This window comes from Hippoglossus hippoglossus, chromosome 16 (genome assembly GCF_009819705.1).
Source record: "Hippoglossus hippoglossus isolate fHipHip1 chromosome 16, fHipHip1.pri, whole genome shotgun sequence".
In the NCBI taxonomy this organism is placed as follows: domain Eukaryota; kingdom Metazoa; phylum Chordata; class Actinopteri; order Pleuronectiformes; family Pleuronectidae; genus Hippoglossus; species Hippoglossus hippoglossus.
In genome coordinates, this window is record NC_047166.1 from 19274654 (window position 1) to 19292683 (window position 18030).

The window sequence follows — 18030 nt, forward strand, 5'->3', positions numbered from 1 at the left end:
GCTAACGTCAGTTGCTGTGCCACACGCTGGGCCCCGATATGCAGCAGACTTCTGGACTAGTTTGTCAAACTCTGCTGTGGTAGCACAACATCAGACCATACGTGCGACCGTATGAAGCTTCGTTGTGTGGATCCCAAAAAGTTCAATGTGCTTCGCCGTAGCAGCACATCAAGATACATGAGCTAACGTCAGTGCTGTAGCCAATTCAAGTCCTCTGAATATATCCAGCTAACTGGGGATTAGGCATTGCAGTTTATCTATGCACTTACTTGTATATTACTTCTGGAAAGTATTAGTACAATGCAGCATATTTCACAATATGTCCAAGTATCATTCTGCACGTCTCACGATGGGAATGAGCAGGTGCATCAGTATTATAGGATAGATATTGCAATAAGATGAACAAGGGGAAATATTTACAGTTCATATTACATAGCTATTACATGTTTATATTTATGTGCTACTTAGTTTATGTTCAACTTTGCCCATTTACTGATATCTGTGTCAATTGTAACTATTAATTTTGTGTATCTTCTTTTGTTTAGGAAGCCAGAGCCATGGGCTTCTCCTTCAGCCTTCGATGAACTGAGCTAAGTTGGACCCACACAACTCAGCCAACCAGTCTCTGCCTGCAGTGGGGGCCTCCCTCTCCCCAGCGCACGCTCCAGCTATGGCAGGATTCAAGCGGGGATATGATGGCAAAATTGCTGGCCTATATGACCTTGACAAGACGCTGGGCCGTGGCCACTTCGCCGTGGTGAAGCTGGCACGCCATGTCTTCACTGGAGAGAAAGTTGCTGTGAAGGTGATAGACAAGACGAAGCTGGACACTGTGGCCACAGGTCACCTCTTTCAGGAAGTCCGCTGCATGAAGCTTGTCCAACATCCCAACATCGTGCGCCTGTATGAAGTGATAGACACTCAGACCAAACTTTACCTCATCTTGGAGCTAGGTGATGGAGGCGATATGTTTGACTACATCATGAAGCATGAGGAGGGTCTGAATGAAGAGCTGGCCAAGAAATATTTTGCCCAGATTGTCCACGCTATCTCTTACTGCCATCGGCTGCATGTGGTGCACAGGGACCTCAAGCCGGAGAATGTGGTGTTCTTTGAGAAACAAGGGCTAGTAAAGCTCACTGACTTTGGATTCAGTAATAAATTTCAGCCGGGGAAGAAGCTGACAACCAGTTGTGGATCTCTGGCATACTCTGCACCAGAAATACTGTTGGGCGATGAGTATGATGCTCCAGCTGTAGGTATGGAAATCACACAGGCTGATGAATGACATGAGACAAGAAATGAAACGAGTCATACTATTCATTAGAATGTGACAGAGAGTTATATTACTTTACTAACAGAAGTAAGCATGATCTTTGATCGAGACCATTTAGGAAAATATATTGCTTTTACACGAGATCTGTAGTCATTTTATCTTTTATAATTCATTGGTTGTTTTCAGTTGGAAGAACCAAGCTTGTTGCATGCCGCCTCAATGCGGTGTCACACCTCAGTTCACACCCCTCCCTCTGAAAAACCCTGTCTTTTTCAGAACAGCTTTTGGAATCAAGCTACGCAGGGCATCTTTATCAAAGTCTAATTAAAACTCAGCTTCAAAACAGTGATGAAATGTGGTCGGCAGTGCGGCTCCTGGTTAGCACCTGTTTCACACTTTTGTTTTCTCACAGACACATGCTCACCATGGCTTGTCTTTGGTTTTCAATGCTTCAATTCAGAACAGCCGTCAATCATCTGCCAGGGCCCTATTTAACAATACATATTCAGAGTTTGAATTGTTTTAAATTTCAAGCTGGGTGCACAAGCAGTATGCTTGCAATAGTATTTGACACTGATCATTTGCAGGCTGCCACAGACCATGTGCTACAAGGTCAGCTCTACTAGCACTGATGTCCATGGGTGTCCCATTGCACTAAATTAACTGGCTCATTGATTTTCTATGAGGGCTGACAGAGTGCAGACAGATGAATTGTGTGTCTTTCCATGACATGATATAATATCTCTCACATCAGGTAGTGTCAGTGATGGCAAAGATGTGCACAGTTGAGCTTGTTTCTCAGGCGGTGTGGTGGTTCATTTGGTGCTAAATTGGTCTCATGATTGTTTGTGAACATAGGGAATGCATTCAAACGCAGCAGTTTGCCAAGTATAATTTGCTAAAATTAGCTTTTTTCATTACAGCTCTCATAAACTGAAAAAGCAATGATGAAACTGTGCTTACTTTTTCACTGAACTTTACACACAAACCCACATATACTGACTCCTGCTAAGAACTTTGATATGTTATGCTTGACCCTGGACAGTGAAGGAAGTAGTATATTGCTGCACAGTGCTGCCCTGTGCTTTTATAGCAAGTGGTCACAATGAAGGGAGTCAAGAATGTGAAGTTGGTGCAGCACCCCTACGTAGACATTGGTAGCTTTACCTCATCTTGGAGCTGATTGACTGGGTTAACATCATTAAACTTATGCTTATGGGGAACAGGGATCTGATGGTCGGTGAACAAGAGGTTTTAAAGTGCCCTCTATAAAAGCATTGTTTGCAAATAACCTCCAAAAATATGAGGGTATGCTGAAAAACTTGATGTGTATTTTTCAGCATGTAAAAGCACCTTTGGCTTCGTGTGGTTATAAACACTTTCAAAATGCGCATACCTAAAGGAAGATAGACATCTGGTCTTACGGGTTTAAACTGTTCCAGTGCAACATCAGATTAAATACCGAGTTTTGAGTCTCCGGAACGTCATGTGTCATGCCTATGAGTGGTATGTTGAGCTATTATGTAATATTGTACAACCATTTGCATTTTTGTTCAGCGTCTGTTTGCCACTCATATTGTTAGTGACTGTCCATCTGCATCTCACTACACTTGATTGTGCTGAGCAGAGCTGTTTAGTGGACCTGTGCTTTGTGCCAGGTGGCTGTTGTGTGTGATGTACTTTGATGCTCTGACAGTAATTGCAGAGGTACTACTTCTGTCTGTGTTATGTAGCCACAGCCCCCTGCAGCCGTACTGTTGAGTGTACTTAAAGGCATTGATCTCTGATACTGTGTTTTCTGCTGGTGTGCAGTGCCTTTTAGACAAGAGTTGCGGTGTGGAGCATGTGCTGCTGTGTTCAGAGCAATTAGACTGGTGTTTTTGCTCCAACATCAATGTAATCGGCTGAAAGTGCTTAATATGTGTTTTCTGTGCAACAAAATGCAACTAAATCAGGTGCCTCTGGTAGGGGCAGCAAACTTTAGAAACTCTGGAGCACCTGGCACCAGCACCAACACCCTTTATGGGTTTGTCTTACTCCCGAGACATACTGCTGTTGTTTTATGTGCACGGCGGCTATTTTGCTGAACTGGTGCAGAGTGAGCATACTGGAAAAGTACTGCCCTCACTCACTCACAAAGGTGTCAGTTTTATGTTATGTTGTCATATATATATATATATATATATATATATATATATATATATATATATATATATATATATTTTCTCATTTTTTTTGCTGAGTGATGTGTGAAAAACAGTTGATTGAGTCTTCTTTAGGCTGCCTGGCCTCTCTAACCTGCTAACATGGGTGTTGAAGTGAAAACCAAGACGTAGTACACATGCCATGCACACGCAATGCAGGCATTATGTCCAGGACCTGATGCCTTTGTCCTCTGTGTGCTCCAGTCTTTTCTCGATAAAATGAAAGCACATATTCAGCCCAGGCCTTTGAAAGGTTTAACTTTGGTCTTCCTTTGGCCATCCTTATCTGTCCTTTTATTTGGTTCACTTATACAGAAACATTTATAGGTATGTTGGAGATAAAGTTAGTCATTAAAAAAAAAAATATATATATATATATCACCCTCCCTTCTATCTTTATCTGTTCTGGTTTTCCTGTTGCATAAAACACTAGTCCTTTTGAGTCAGTGTTACTGATGTGTTTGATCGTCAGGGTAACAGGCAGTAGAGACTTCCTCTTTCATAACAGGTTATGATGTTTGAGTTCAGTTGGTACATGGAAGCAAGACATCACCCTATGTAATCAAACTACTGATCATAATTAACTGTACTATACATTACTACTATGTGAGTAGACTTCATGTGAGTGGTCACAGGGTGATTATAACTTTCTCTGTATTTTGAAAACTACCTTCCTTGTCTGTGCATTTATTCTTCATATAAACCAGCTGATCATGACATATGAAAGCAGAAAAAAACCCTCAGAAGGTGATGTGTTAGACACTTGAGCGGATGGAAAGCAACCATCAACATATTTACTACCCTGTGCCTGTCTACTGCAGAGCTGTTAAGCAGGTCTTGGCATCTTCACCGCTGTCTTTAGACAGCAGCTAGAGGCTCTTAATTCCAGTCCTGGTTACTGTTTCCTGCTGCCTGGAGATGGGAAGAACAGTTAATCCATGCTTTTATTTGTACTAGGAGAGGATGAGAGGGAGGAAGGATGCTGCAGTCCTGTGTTGACTCAGACTGGCTGTCGTTGATTAGAACTCATCCATCTGCTTCACACCCCTGGGCCAAAGACCAGCTTCCTAATTATCTGTACCTTTGTACAACCCAAACATAATATTTGTGAATCTCTCTATTAGGGAGGGGTGAGATGAGTCAGGTAAATGTGTTGCATGTGGGGATGTTCCGAGGGAAGAAATGGAAATTTAAATTTAGAAGTGTCGACTAGTTTAACAGTCAGAAAACAGCCCTAATCAGGAATACAGAGTCTGTGGGTATCTCAAGCACATTGACTGTGCTCGACTTGACGAGTTTTAATCAACTGAGGGATCTTTAACTGATGATTTAAATCTTTGACTTTCAGGGAGCAACCCTACTGGTGAGATAAACTGTCGGTAACAGGCAGGCAGCCTTCATTGTCCCTGATCGCTTTTCCTTCCCATCACTTTCTGATGAATATAAAGAGCTCGGACATTTGACTTATATTTTAGACGATATAATTTTCTGCTTCATGTCCTCAAACTATTTTTTAGGGTTTATTTTATCAATATTTACACTTTTTCTCTCAATGATGGTTTCTCAGTGAATCTGTCTTATTTCCACTCTTTGATTTTGTTTCATAGATTGTAACTTTAACTTCATCTAGCCTTTTTTAAACAATGTTTAAGCTTTTTACAAAATTTGCTATACAGTTGCCCTTATTAGTCATCAATTAGTTTTTACCTTTACAGACACTAAGCAGGTCTACATCTAAGTAATGTGATTGTGCTTGCTGTCCTCTAACAATAACAGCTGTATCACTTAAAAGTTGATTCTTTGGAGAGACGTTTACGTGCAACATACGAATGAAGTCATGACACCTGATCACATCTGCAGTTTGACTTATGCTGTTGTTCTTAGGGTTAGTTGTTAGAAATCTCAGTTCACAAGATTGTGTTGTGGTGGTTTGCTGTCACTGCCTTATTTGAACTAAATGGAAGGAGTATGAGAACATGTCTAGGGTTGTCATTGAATAGATTGTCCAGTCTAATTTAAGTTGCTCAGAAATTTTGGATGTTTATAGCTTGTTGGTGTTAATGGAAATGTGTACATCTGTGTTTGTGTCCCTCTTTAACTTTGTGAAGTGACACTCAAGGGAGGACACCTTTTAGGGAAGCTGAAATTCAAGAGAAAGTTGCATGTGAATGAGGATGGAAATGCTGGAACAAATGCATCTTGTTCTATTTCCATTAATACCAGTGTTATAAATGACCCCAGTAGTTGGTCGGTTCTAGTTCTTCATATCAGGCAGAGCATGTAATTCCTAAGAGCACCAGAAGAACACAACATGTGAGAATTTCTACTTCTACGGTGAATGTGCATCTTTGTGTTCCTGTATACCCATAACAGTTAGGTATCCATAAAAGCCACCTTAGTCTTTCTCTCGCTTTGCTCTCATTTATTTAAAAGCATAGAAATGTAGTTAAAGACAGTGGGTAATCGGATATGTTCCTGTACAACTGTGTGTGTGTGTGTGTGTGTGTGTGTGTGAGTGTGAGTGTGAGCGATTTCCAAACTGGAAGAAGGATAAAGGCAGACTTTAGCACACTGGCTGAGAGAGCAAACGGTCAGCTGTTAGTCAGTAATGTTGGGGATTAGTCAAAGCTAGCTGCACTCCCAAGAGTGAGAGAGAGACTGGCAGACAGACAAACTGACACACATCAATGGAGGGGATGAAAGGTGACAAATCGTGCAAACTGCAAGTCATGAGGACATACTCTTTTCCACTGGTAGACCTACTGTTTTTTCAGTAAATTAATCTTTTTGTCTTATTCTGATTTTAACGATTTTACATCAATAATTTAAATCTATTAATAATGAAAAATAAAACACTTCTTAACAATGTTATAAAATGCTTTACAAAGATACACAAGCTAAAATAAAAAATAAGTATAAATAAAAGCCATTGTCAATTCAGTTGGCATGCAGAGTTCCACAGAGTGGATCCTGGTCAGTCCAGCAGGGCTCAATCCACAAATCTCAGTAGCCCAGAGGGCAAGTAACAGGTCAGCAAATCTGAGAGGTATTTGGGAGCATTGCTGTTGACTTGACCTGAGTTTACTTTACACTTTAACAATAAACACCAACACTAATCACAAGTTATTAGGACCAGAACAGTACTGAAATTTACTTTGTGTTTGTTTAAACTGAATCGATATCGAATCGGAAATCCAATCTAGATCTTGGGAATCGGAATCAAATCATTTTGGGAAATCAGTGGTGATACCACCCAGCATCAGTTAAGAAATCACCAATATATAAGTGTGTGTATGCTCAGTCTTGGGAAAAGAAATGTTGTGACCTGTTGCAACAAATTGAAAAATGGTTTTGAGACTAGTGTATCATTTAATATTAATCCTAAGCGTTGTGTTGATATGTTTACATTTTACAATGTGTGTTGCAATTGACTAAGTCACACACCTTTTTTAAAACCAAGTGGCAATGTTGATTTATGTATCATTGTCAATCTTGTCCACTCATCATCCATGTGTATGTGTCCAACAGAGGGATAGGTTGACACACGCTGTGATGTGGTTACTAGAGTGGCCCTCAGGAACAGACTGTATTTGTTCAGCAAAAGGAAGCTGACAGTTTGGGTAATAGCACCAGTCATTAGCTCACTTTCTTCTAGGCTGTGTGGTTCCCAAGTGTAGGACTCATCACTTTGTGGGCAGACGGGTGCCAATTAGTGTTTGAACTTGACGTAAGTTGTGACTTGACTGTGGAGGTGTGATTGATACAGTTTGGATTTCTGACCTGTAAGTACTGTGCAGTTTTAGATTTTCTGTCTGATTTTCAGAGCATTGTATGAGAGACTTGCTGCTTTCTGTAGCTTTCTCTGCTGCCGATGCCTTGACAACATACTTTGACTCCCCTAACTCCTCATTCAGCCTTGGTCTTAGCAATTTCCAATGCTTCAAGTTAATATTATTTTATCCAATAATGGCAATTACCATTTGATTGTTTGAATTGTTGGTCACATTTTTCTATAGGCCTAGGTGATGCCATCAAATTGCTTTTTCTGTCTTACAACTAAACACAAATATTTTATAGAAAAAAATCAACAAATTCTCACACTTATGGAGCTGGAACCATCAAACGTTGAACAATCTTGTTTGAGAACTGACCTAATCTGCAAATTTGCTGATTTCATGTTTCAATGTATTAGGTAGTTGGCTGGTCAAATAGGAGTGGTTACCATTTGCTACCAATAGCTACCGTTTGTCTTGAAGTCAGCCAACTTACTGAAGTCTACTATATACTGACAGAGACACTGTTGGTAAAACTGTTACTTTTTCTATCCCTACAAGACAAAGTATTAGAACAAACCTCTGTAAGTGGACAAATGCAGCATTTTAGACATGTAGTCAGTGCTGCTCTTTGCCATCCACAGATATTATAGTGTCATGGTTTACCACTGTTAACACTGGAAATGCTGTGATACACTGTATCATACATATTGCAGCTGTATCATCCACTGCTGCCAGGATGTGTAGCCAAAGTTTACAGCATGGGCTGTGTGTTATCAGCTGGAGGCAGAAGAGGTGTGTGATATGCGACAGAGTGTGCAGCCAGACTCTACATCAGTATCTGTTTTCAACGTCACTGTGACTTGGCCATCTTACTTTGGCTTGTCCTGTATTCCTGTCATCTTTTCCACTTCCTGAACAGCAGTCCAGGTTGCGCTGGCAGATGTCTAGACTGCTCTGGATCTGACACATCTGCTATTAATACACACAGGGAGCTGATGAGTGGGAGAGGCACTCTCTGGTTGACTTATCCACTAGTTCACAGCCCAGATAACGCAGCCAGCACTGTACTGCATCTGGCCAGCATTTGGTGAGCCAGCCGAACAGTGAATCAGCCAGCTGTCAGCTCATTTGCTCTCTGTGTCTCTTTCAACTGCCAGTTGAAGTGAACATGATGTATTTTGTCACAGCCACACCCTATTGAGTTCTTCTCTTGATCACTAAAATCTAAATAAGGACTTAACTAGACATGCCCCCTTTTAAGATAATAGCTATGAATTAGAAGACACAATGACAGGAAATGTTATCGTCTTAGTTCTTACCAAGACAGAGCTGCTTGATTATCTATAGCATTGGGAGCAGCTACCATCGCCTATAAAATCTAATTCTATGGGAAACATTACTCGTAATCCCACTGAAAAGAAAAGACAGCGAGCAGGCAAGGGCACGGAGGTGATTAAATGTAATTATTCCTTTCAGTGATCCATGACAAATTATAGGTGGTGTTGCTGTGTGCAATGAGGCCCATCACCACAGGCCACTGGATAGGCCTAGTTGGCTGCCTAGCGTGATAATTGAATGGCTGGTTGATATGCAAAACAACATGTTTGTGGGATAACTTTAAGTATGTCTCCTTCAACTGGAAGCTGTTTGTTGCTCTAAAGATGAAAATCTGTAAATGTTGGTGACTGTTCTTGATCAACTTCACATTCTTACACCTAACAATGACACATCAACTGTAATCAAACCTTCTGGAATAGCTTCTCTATAGGAAGATGGTAGATGGAGAAATCACGATTGATACTGATAATATTGTTTGGTTTGATATGTACAAATTTGTGGCACTTATGGCTCTGCGATATGACATAACATATCATGAAACATTAGAAAAAATGTCTATTGTGTCACGTCTCTTTACAGCAATGTTTTCTAATGTTTGTGTTCTTTCTCACGACACAAAATTAGGCAGTCAGGTTTGGACTGAAACACAGGTTGTTTAGTAAAAAGTAAATTTCTTACAAAGTTATCAACTAAGAGGTTATTATAGTGTTTGGTTAAAAGCATATCAAAACAAATAAATCCTTAACTTTATCAATGTCAGTATTTCAAATTTGCCCTTTCCAAAAAATTCGAAACAATCGTAGAAATCACACTATTAAAATCAAAACCTTAAATGAAACAGTAAAAGCTATATTTACAAGGTAGGTGTTAACACAATCTGAATAGGTTAATATAACCTTTCTTATACTGTTTATTGTGATTTAGTTGTGACAAACTTTGGGACAGGAAAATATTATAAATACAATATGAGAATCAACAGCACAGTCAGTAAAGCTTTGCACCTTGAACTTGAACTACTTACCTACTAATTTTGGGTTAAAGACAAATTCATGTCAAGATATTTGCAATGCTAACTTTTCACCAGTTCTGTAGAATGGCCCATATGCTGTCCGCTATTTTACTTGCGTGTTTGAAGTGTGTGCACTATGAAGTACCATTAAGATCCTGGCAGTTTTTGATGGCATATACGCTACTTTTTTGCTGGTAATTTTAATTAAGGTTTTGTTTTATAATGAACAGTCTGAGTGAAAAAGCTTGACACAGACTCGGAGGTGCACAGTATCATTGAAACTTTGAATACCTATAAGTAGAGCTGGGCGATATGGGAAAAAAATCGTATCACGATAATATTTTTCACATCAGTCGATATCAATATATATATCATGATTTAAATCACTATTTCTGTCAAGCCTAAAGGTTTGTGGCGATTGACGATGCCACCAGGGTCTCCCCACAACAGCCATATACGAACCAGTTGTTTTCAGCATGTTTATTTCAGAACGGTAAACATAAACTCAACAAAACCTAACTCAAAGTGTTCGGCAGTTTACGCTGTCCTCTCGACTTTTTAGCTCAACTCGGCTCTCATGTCTCGTGTCTCTTATGTCCGTTCTCTGCCATTTGTGTCTCACTCCGTGTGTCTCTCCCACGTGTTTCTCTCTCTGGAAGCTTTGCTGCTGACTTTTGAACCAGAGGATCAATCAGTTAACAGCCCTCAGCTGAGCTGAGTAATCCTCTGGTCTAGGTGGAGGTGCTCTCTGATACACAATTGATCTAAAAAAAAAAACTAGTCATTCAGAAAGAAAACATTCTTGTAAATGTCTCCCTGTTTCCCTCCATAAAGTAAAACACATAATTAGATAATTTCATTGTTTGCCTTAAGTCCATGATGTGCCTGGATAATTTTCAATGCAGGAACATGTGTGCTTATTTATAAAAAAGTAAATGTCAAGCTTTGCTTTAAAAGGAGTTCACTGGGAGCACTGGGCTGTCTGGAAGCTAATAACATACGTGGTTCAGAGGTTCCTACCTGACCCCTGAACCACGAATGCTATTAGCTTACAAATTGGTTTGTTTAGGGTCCCAGTGAGACCAGGACCTTCAGCCAGAGGATTTGTTTTGCATTGATCCCTAAGTGCTAAGAAATGTTTCAATAAAATGCTTAAAACTACTAATTACAGTAGTATTTCTCAGGGCTGTGCTCCAGTTCCTTCAACATGGCCCCCTGTTATTGGTGCTGTGGCTGCTGTCATTTCAAGCTGCTTGGTGGTTTATCAGAGCAGAGTAGGAGATGCCAAGATGCCAAGATACAAATCCCACAGTCGCTAATTAAAGTACCATGGTTCTGCTGTAATGCAGAGCAGTAGGAGGGAATGTTCAGTAAATGGCAGATGTGTGTATACAGGGTTACAGAAATGAGATTGGGAAGAGAAGGGCAAGATGAGATGAGCATGGTGTAGTAAGGAGTGGTGGTGGGTAGTTGAGACCAGTACCACCATTGAGGCCACTCTGGCATTACCTTTGGAGAGAGATAGATGATGCAGGACAATAGCTGGTGAAGACCTGATTTAAAACAAGGGATTGAGGTTAGTAATTTTAGAGATAGACTACATAAAAGCATAGGGATAAAAGGATAATATAAGTTGGCCTGAGTAGAGGAACAGGGAGGGAAGAAAAGGAGGACAGAGACAAGATGGCAGTGTTTCCCCAAGGATCGGGTTGTAGCAGCGGAGGTAAACCCCCCCTGTATATAGATAATATATAGAGAATCAATTTATTACCTATACATTACAACATATTGCTAGCAAAGAACACACAAATGAAACAAAATTGCACAAATCCTCCTTGTGTATCACACAAATAGAACAACACACTATTGTACACTATATGAACTTCCTTGCCTTCTTCGATGCAAAGTCATCAATCACATCATTCTGCCCGTGCATGGCTATTACTCATCACAGAAAGGCCACTAAGGCGTTCCTGTGACATGCTGGACCTCAGGTAGGACCTGATGAGCTTCAGCTTGGAGAAGCCCCTCTCCACTTCAGCTACAGTCTGATTTAATATTATTCTAAACAATTTCATGAAAAAATGGGTGAGCAAAATTATCGAGTTAATGTTTATATATTGTGCGATAAATTGATATATTAATTATCGCGACAGGCCTACTCTGTGCTTGTTGTTATGTTGGGGTGCTTGTTGAGGCCAAGATGAGAATGTAGAAATGTATTTTTATAATATTATAGTTTTATACACGCTGATTGTGTTGCTGGTGAAGACATGCATTTTAAGCTGCTGCTGTTTGTAAATCACTTGGGATCATAGCTGTTCAAATGTAGATCTGAAATGTAATTGTAGCTTTACATGGCTTCCCAGGTTGTGTGAGGCTGAGACTGTCAGATGTTGGTGTGTAGGGATGCCATGTAATTTTGTGCCAGTGTGTATGTGTTTTTACGTTCGCCAGGCCTGACAGAGGCACATTTAGCAACACAGTGTTGCTATGGTGACGTGCTCTGAATGTGAGTAGGCCAGGTGTGAGGTAGTACTCCTGTGGTCCCTGGGGTCTCTGCCTCTACTTTCCTTTCCATCTGTGGCATTTTATACCACTGATCTGATAATATAATATTATAATAATGCAAGTACACCCTTTTAAAGAGCACCTCTTAGAAATACATGTATTAATTCTGACATTTGGACCACACACACAACCAAAACAATAACTAAAATGGACTCTCTGGCTCTGATAACAAAAATTGCTCTTGAATACATATTTGACACAGGCTATTTGTTACCATCTTATTAAACTGGATTGGATGGTTATGCGGACACCCTGTCAGCCCTAATCCTGAACCAGCGGCAGTAATAATGAACGTAGTGGAAACCCAGTATTCCCACCTTTTTGTTGCCACTCTTCTTAAACAAAGTAATTTGAAGAACTTAATCAAGTTGAAGGGCTCTCATCTCATCCAGCTTGAATACAAAATGTTTTCACTCCATCTCATTTCTGATTCACTGTCTGTTTCGCTCTGTGTGAGTGAAAACACTAAATAACAGTGACATTTTTATGTAACAAACATTCATGTAAACACAACAGGCAATGCATTGAGGTCAGCAAAACATTCAACCTCATGTTTATTTATTGGAAGATAAGTCGATATAGTAATAATGGTGACAGGCCTAGTTGTAATTCTGAAGCCTCTTAGCTTAAAGACAAAAAGTATTTGGTTGTGTATGTACGGAGGGTTGTATATGCTGCAGGCCAATCCTGGTTGTAGCAGCCAAATAGTTTTCTTTCACAGTGCAGCAGGTCCCAGGAGAGTGTAACACTGTTTTAGTCCCACAACACACTATTCTCTCACAAGCACAACTTAACATGTTTATATTACCAGATCAAAAGCACTGCTAGTTTATGGTTTGAACTGCAACTAGAGCACACATATTTCTTCTGTAGCAAACGGCTCAAAGATTTACATTCTTGTTGCAGGGTTTATTATCAGTAATGATAGTAAGTAGTGCTAGGGTTAACACAACAGTACATGTTAAACGTGTTAAACATGTTCACTGTTACACGGTATAACTTGTCCACAGGACCCATTGTTATTTTTGATAGACACAAAACACGTCATGTGAATTTTTGCATAATGTGCGGCAACCACACAAAGTAAAGTAATAAAACGTCTTGATTACTGTGATTTATTTTACACAGTGTGACACACAGTATGCTCTGACCAATGATATTCATTAATTTTAAGTGTATTAAATGCAAACATAACTCAATCACAGTCCATTTCAGCATAAGAAATCATATTACTGCACTGTAGTTTACCAAACATGATTTTTGTGATTAAGTGATTTTTCTTGTTTTTTGATTAATTACTACATTTACTTAAATAGAGACTGATTACTACAACACTTTTTAGTGTTAAAAAAAGTAGGTTATAGTGAATAAACGGTTGATAACTAACAATGATTTGACCTTCTGTGGGTTTGAATGCATCCAGTTGTATATTAGTATTAGTTGTAGTACTTATTTTACATGACAAAGATTTAGTGTAAAATATATTTTCACAATTATTAGGTTGGACCACCTGGCATTTTTTGGGTGGTTAAAAAAAAGGGCACACTGTTCCAAGTTCTTAGTAATTATGTGTTATGTCTAATTTAAAAGACCCGTAGGCCACCTTTTTGGAAGCTTTGTCATTGACCCCTGTAAATATGGGTGTAGTAGTCCAGCCCCTTAAAGCCACTAGCATGGCTGGGACTCTTTATCTTGTTAAGCCTGCACACTGGTGACAGAAAGCATTATACTTTTGGTTTGTCCATATGGACTTTCATCCCATTCTTATGAGCGGAATTATCTCAGGAACGCCTTGAGAGAATGTCTTCAAATTAGGCACAACCGTTAACTTGGATTTGAGTTTTGTGGTCAGCCATCAAGGTCACTGGGACCTCATACTTTGGGCCTTGTCAACACGATATCTCAGGAGAAGCCTCAAGGCTGTTTCTTCAAATTGGCACAAACTTTCTCTTGGACTTGGAAGATCAACTGATTAGAATTTGGCGGTTTTGCAAAAATTTCTGGCCACTATTTAACACCTTATCTCAGGGACAGACGGGGAGATAGTCACTTCATTTCTTGCAAGTTGACGAGTTGGTGGAGTCATAGAAATGTATGGCTGTTATTCAAGTTTTCTTATGTGAGAGTAAACAGAATATTTTGTGGTGTTTTATTGGTAAAACAAAACAGGCAAATTAATCTGTTGACAGATTAACAATTGTGACATTGCAGAAACCAGAGAGTTACTAATGAAAATATGTATTAGTATTAGTATTACTCAATAGTGACAATACTTTTTTCTGTCCATAATTCTAAATAAAAGTGATATTTATGCTATGTGAGTAGTTTAGGAATCAGGGATTTTTCTGTCTTTGATATTCAAATGAGGTAAGAAGCCCCCAGCCATCATGGTAATAGAAGACAACATGAGGCAGGAGATGCCAGGGAGAGAGTTGCACTTTATTCTGGTTCTCTGGCTCTCATCCATATTCAGCAGCAACAACACTGAGAGCCAGCATATTTCCTTCCTCTCTCTGTCTTACTCACACATTTTCTCATTGCATCTGTCATTCACACACACTAACCCCACATGTGAACAGATATCCATCACACACATGCATATTTTATATTCTTTCATTTACGCATAAAAAAACATCCTCTTTTTCAAATCCGTGATCCAATGATGTGCTGTCTGCATCAATGTATTCTGTGTGCCATGTTTCTTTTAACATCTGTTGCTCTTACTCTCACTGGCAGGGTGAGGAGGATAAATATGCCCCAGTGATACAATTAACATTAAAATTAAAATCCCTCATATCCCAACACAATAAGTACAGGCACTGTTATTTTTAATGTGCTTAAAGCCTGTTGTGCCTCAGTCAGCTGAGGACGGTTTGTACTTATTAATATAGAGATTTAGAACTGTGGCATGTCTCTGTCTCAACCCTCATTCTTTCTGAGACCTCATTGGTGTATTGTTCTCCGTTGTCTGTAGCATTCTTTATATGGTAAAATTATTATTTGATCCATTTAATACCAATCACTTTGGTAATAAATTGATGAATAGAAGATGTAAGATGGATGCTCTAAACAGGAACTAAAGAATTACCATGTTTTTGACTGAAAGTCAGTTGTACAGTCTCTTATGCGAGCGATGCCTCCAGGTTTCAAGGGCAGTGTCAAACTGACAATCCCAGGCATTTTTTAAGCTCTAATTACTTTCTACGGTTTGCTGTAGGTTGGAGCAGAATCATCAGCACATTAAGAGTTGTCAGACATGTCGTGTGTGTGTGTGTGTGTGTGTGTGTGTGTGTGTGTGTGTGTGTGTGTGTGTGTGTGTGTGTGTGTGTGTGTGTGTGTGTGTGTGTGTGTGTGTGTGTGTGTGTGTGTGTGTGTGTGTGTGTGTGTGTGTGTGTACCTCATAGATCACACACTGAAAGAAAGTCTCTTTTATCCTGGAAAACACAGTTTAAAGTTGTTAATTAAGAGTTGAAAAGAAAGTTAAGTGCTTTTGCACATACTCCAAAAGCCTAACTGCATCTATGAAGATTTTTGCTTTGACAAAGTTTGACAGAGTATGCACTGGCGATGAGGCGTGGGTCTTGCCTATTATCTCCGTGTGCTGTGCATGGTTCACAGTAAGATAGACAGAGAAAGATCTTTCACCACGGTTTCGATCTCTATCTGTCGCATATGTCACAGCATAAATATTTTCAACACTTCCTGTATTCATTTCAAAGTAAAAGTACAATAGTCTTTCTGTTGACTGAATCCATTCTTTTGTTTTAATAAGGTTTTGATTGTTAGTGCAGAACTGGAAGATGCCAACTGACCGCACATAGTGTGGATGTGAGTCATCATCAGACAATGCTCTGTAACATGTAAATGGGAAGATGAATGGAATATTCTATTTGCAACTCTTGTAAATATCAAAATCAGAATAATGCTGATCTAGAATAAGGTCAGTATTCATAAGATTGCTGTCCATGTTAACATATACAGTGATACATAAAATTATGTAAATTTATAAAACAGCTCGAAAATAGAGGTGTTCTTAGACTTGTGACTGGTATTGTGTGCATTGTTTATATAATGCCATACACTAAAGGCAAGACCTGTGACACATGAGAGGGAAAGCAGGACAGCAGTCTCTAGCAGGTGATGGAACAGCACCACGTTTGTATTTGACAGATAAAGGTCTTAAGCAGATCTACATCTGTCACCTGAAGAGCCCTCTCCACTCTATCTGCCTGCCAGTGACAGCACCATTCATGTTAATGTGATGAGAGCGTGTGTGAGTGTAAGAGTCTGAAGGCCTGAAGAGAACGTTTGAGTGCACTTCTGGTTGACAGTTCTGTAAATGTTGGTGACAGACTGTAGAATTGCTGCTGATTAACATGGCTGCGGTGTTTGTGTTTTTCCTTTTGCGTGCTTTGCAATCTTACAGCCGTATATATTTCTTGCAAAGATTGCTTGAGAGGGGTTGATGTCAAACTGAAAATTAGGCAAACTAAAGCCAGTGGGCTCCTTCTGCTTACTTGGCTGCACCTAATAGATTTAGCTATCTTCACAGTTTTAGCTGTGCTTCATCAGATGTGCAAATAAATACTAAAATGTAGACACTTATGTTTCTGTTGTAGGATTAATTATCAATCAAAGAGAGTCCGGCTGATCTCCTAAGTACCAACCATCCCCTCCAGAATGTGTCAGGGTTCATGAGTCAAAGTGTCCTTCAGTTCCGCAGAACCTCTATCTGCTCATCAGTTTGTAAATGGGGGAATAAAAAGTGCTTCGAGTGATTGGCAGACTCAAAAGGCATTATAAAGTACAGTCTGTAGACATATGCAAACTAATGCATATAAATGCACAAGGGACTTAGTACTGCTGATATTGATGATGGATGACTGCACAGTCATGTATGAATCTCTTTTTGTTCTCAGAACAGCAACAACACTGTGTATGATGTGTGTGGGAGGACTGTGAGGTACTGGGGCAACACCACAAACTTTGTTGTGCATCTTTGATTTAATCACAGTACATATTACAGAATATGCTGAAGTCATTGAGTAGCAGTCTGAAGAAGAAAGGGTCAGACAGACATCACTGACTTTAACCAGGTACAGAGAGAGAGTGTGATTTGTGGTGTATATCACTCACCTACAGTGGGATTGTGTCACAGTTTCTTATACATAGATTTTTGTGGCCACTGCCACAATATCAAAACTGACCACTGCATAATCATTGATCCTTTTTTTTTAAATGGGCAAAATCTGTCTTTAAAGCAGAGCTGCACATTGATCCACTAAGCCCCTCCCACTTGTGCTGACGCACACATGCTAACAAAAATTGACAACGGACACACGTGATTCTATTGCATAGAGCAGGCATTTGTAAATGCTTCCTACAAAGTATCGTATTGTATCAACCCTGTTTTTACTTAGCATTGGATCAGAAAGGAAATTAGTGCTCTCATACATCACTAGTCTGTCCATTACAATAAGTTAAATTCATCCACTTTATATAAAGTAGTCCCTTGAATGTTATCACTATAAACCAAGTTTTCCTCCACCAATGTTATGTGACATTCTCTGCTGCTTCTTCCTGTTTACAGTTTCTATTTTTGCTGCTGCTGGTTACATCAGCGTGGGAATTCACTGTTTTAAGGTGTGTCCATACACAATAACAACTTGATATATAATTTTATTTATTGGGCCACACTATGTTCCCAACTTATTATAAACTACATTTAAACTCCAAAAATCATGCATATGTGAACAGCTATATTGGAAATATGTCACATTTAAAAAGCTGTGAGCACAGAGAGAAGGAGAGTAGCAAATAGATAACAAACTTAAACTGGCCCTCGGCAGAGTGTAG

General features: G+C 39.5%; 1 protein-coding gene across 1 annotated transcript in view; it reads left to right on the forward strand.

The window, feature by feature from the left end:
- The window catches only part of snrka (SNF related kinase a), a 40293-nt gene that overhangs the window by 529 nt on the left and 21734 nt on the right, over positions 1 to 18030 (forward strand). The window contains exon 2 of the mRNA XM_034609928.1: positions 546 to 1259. Coding sequence (XP_034465819.1) covers positions 671 to 1259 — 589 coding nt within the window. The 5' untranslated portion in view covers positions 546 to 670. The remainder of the gene's footprint in view (positions 1 to 545; positions 1260 to 18030) is intronic.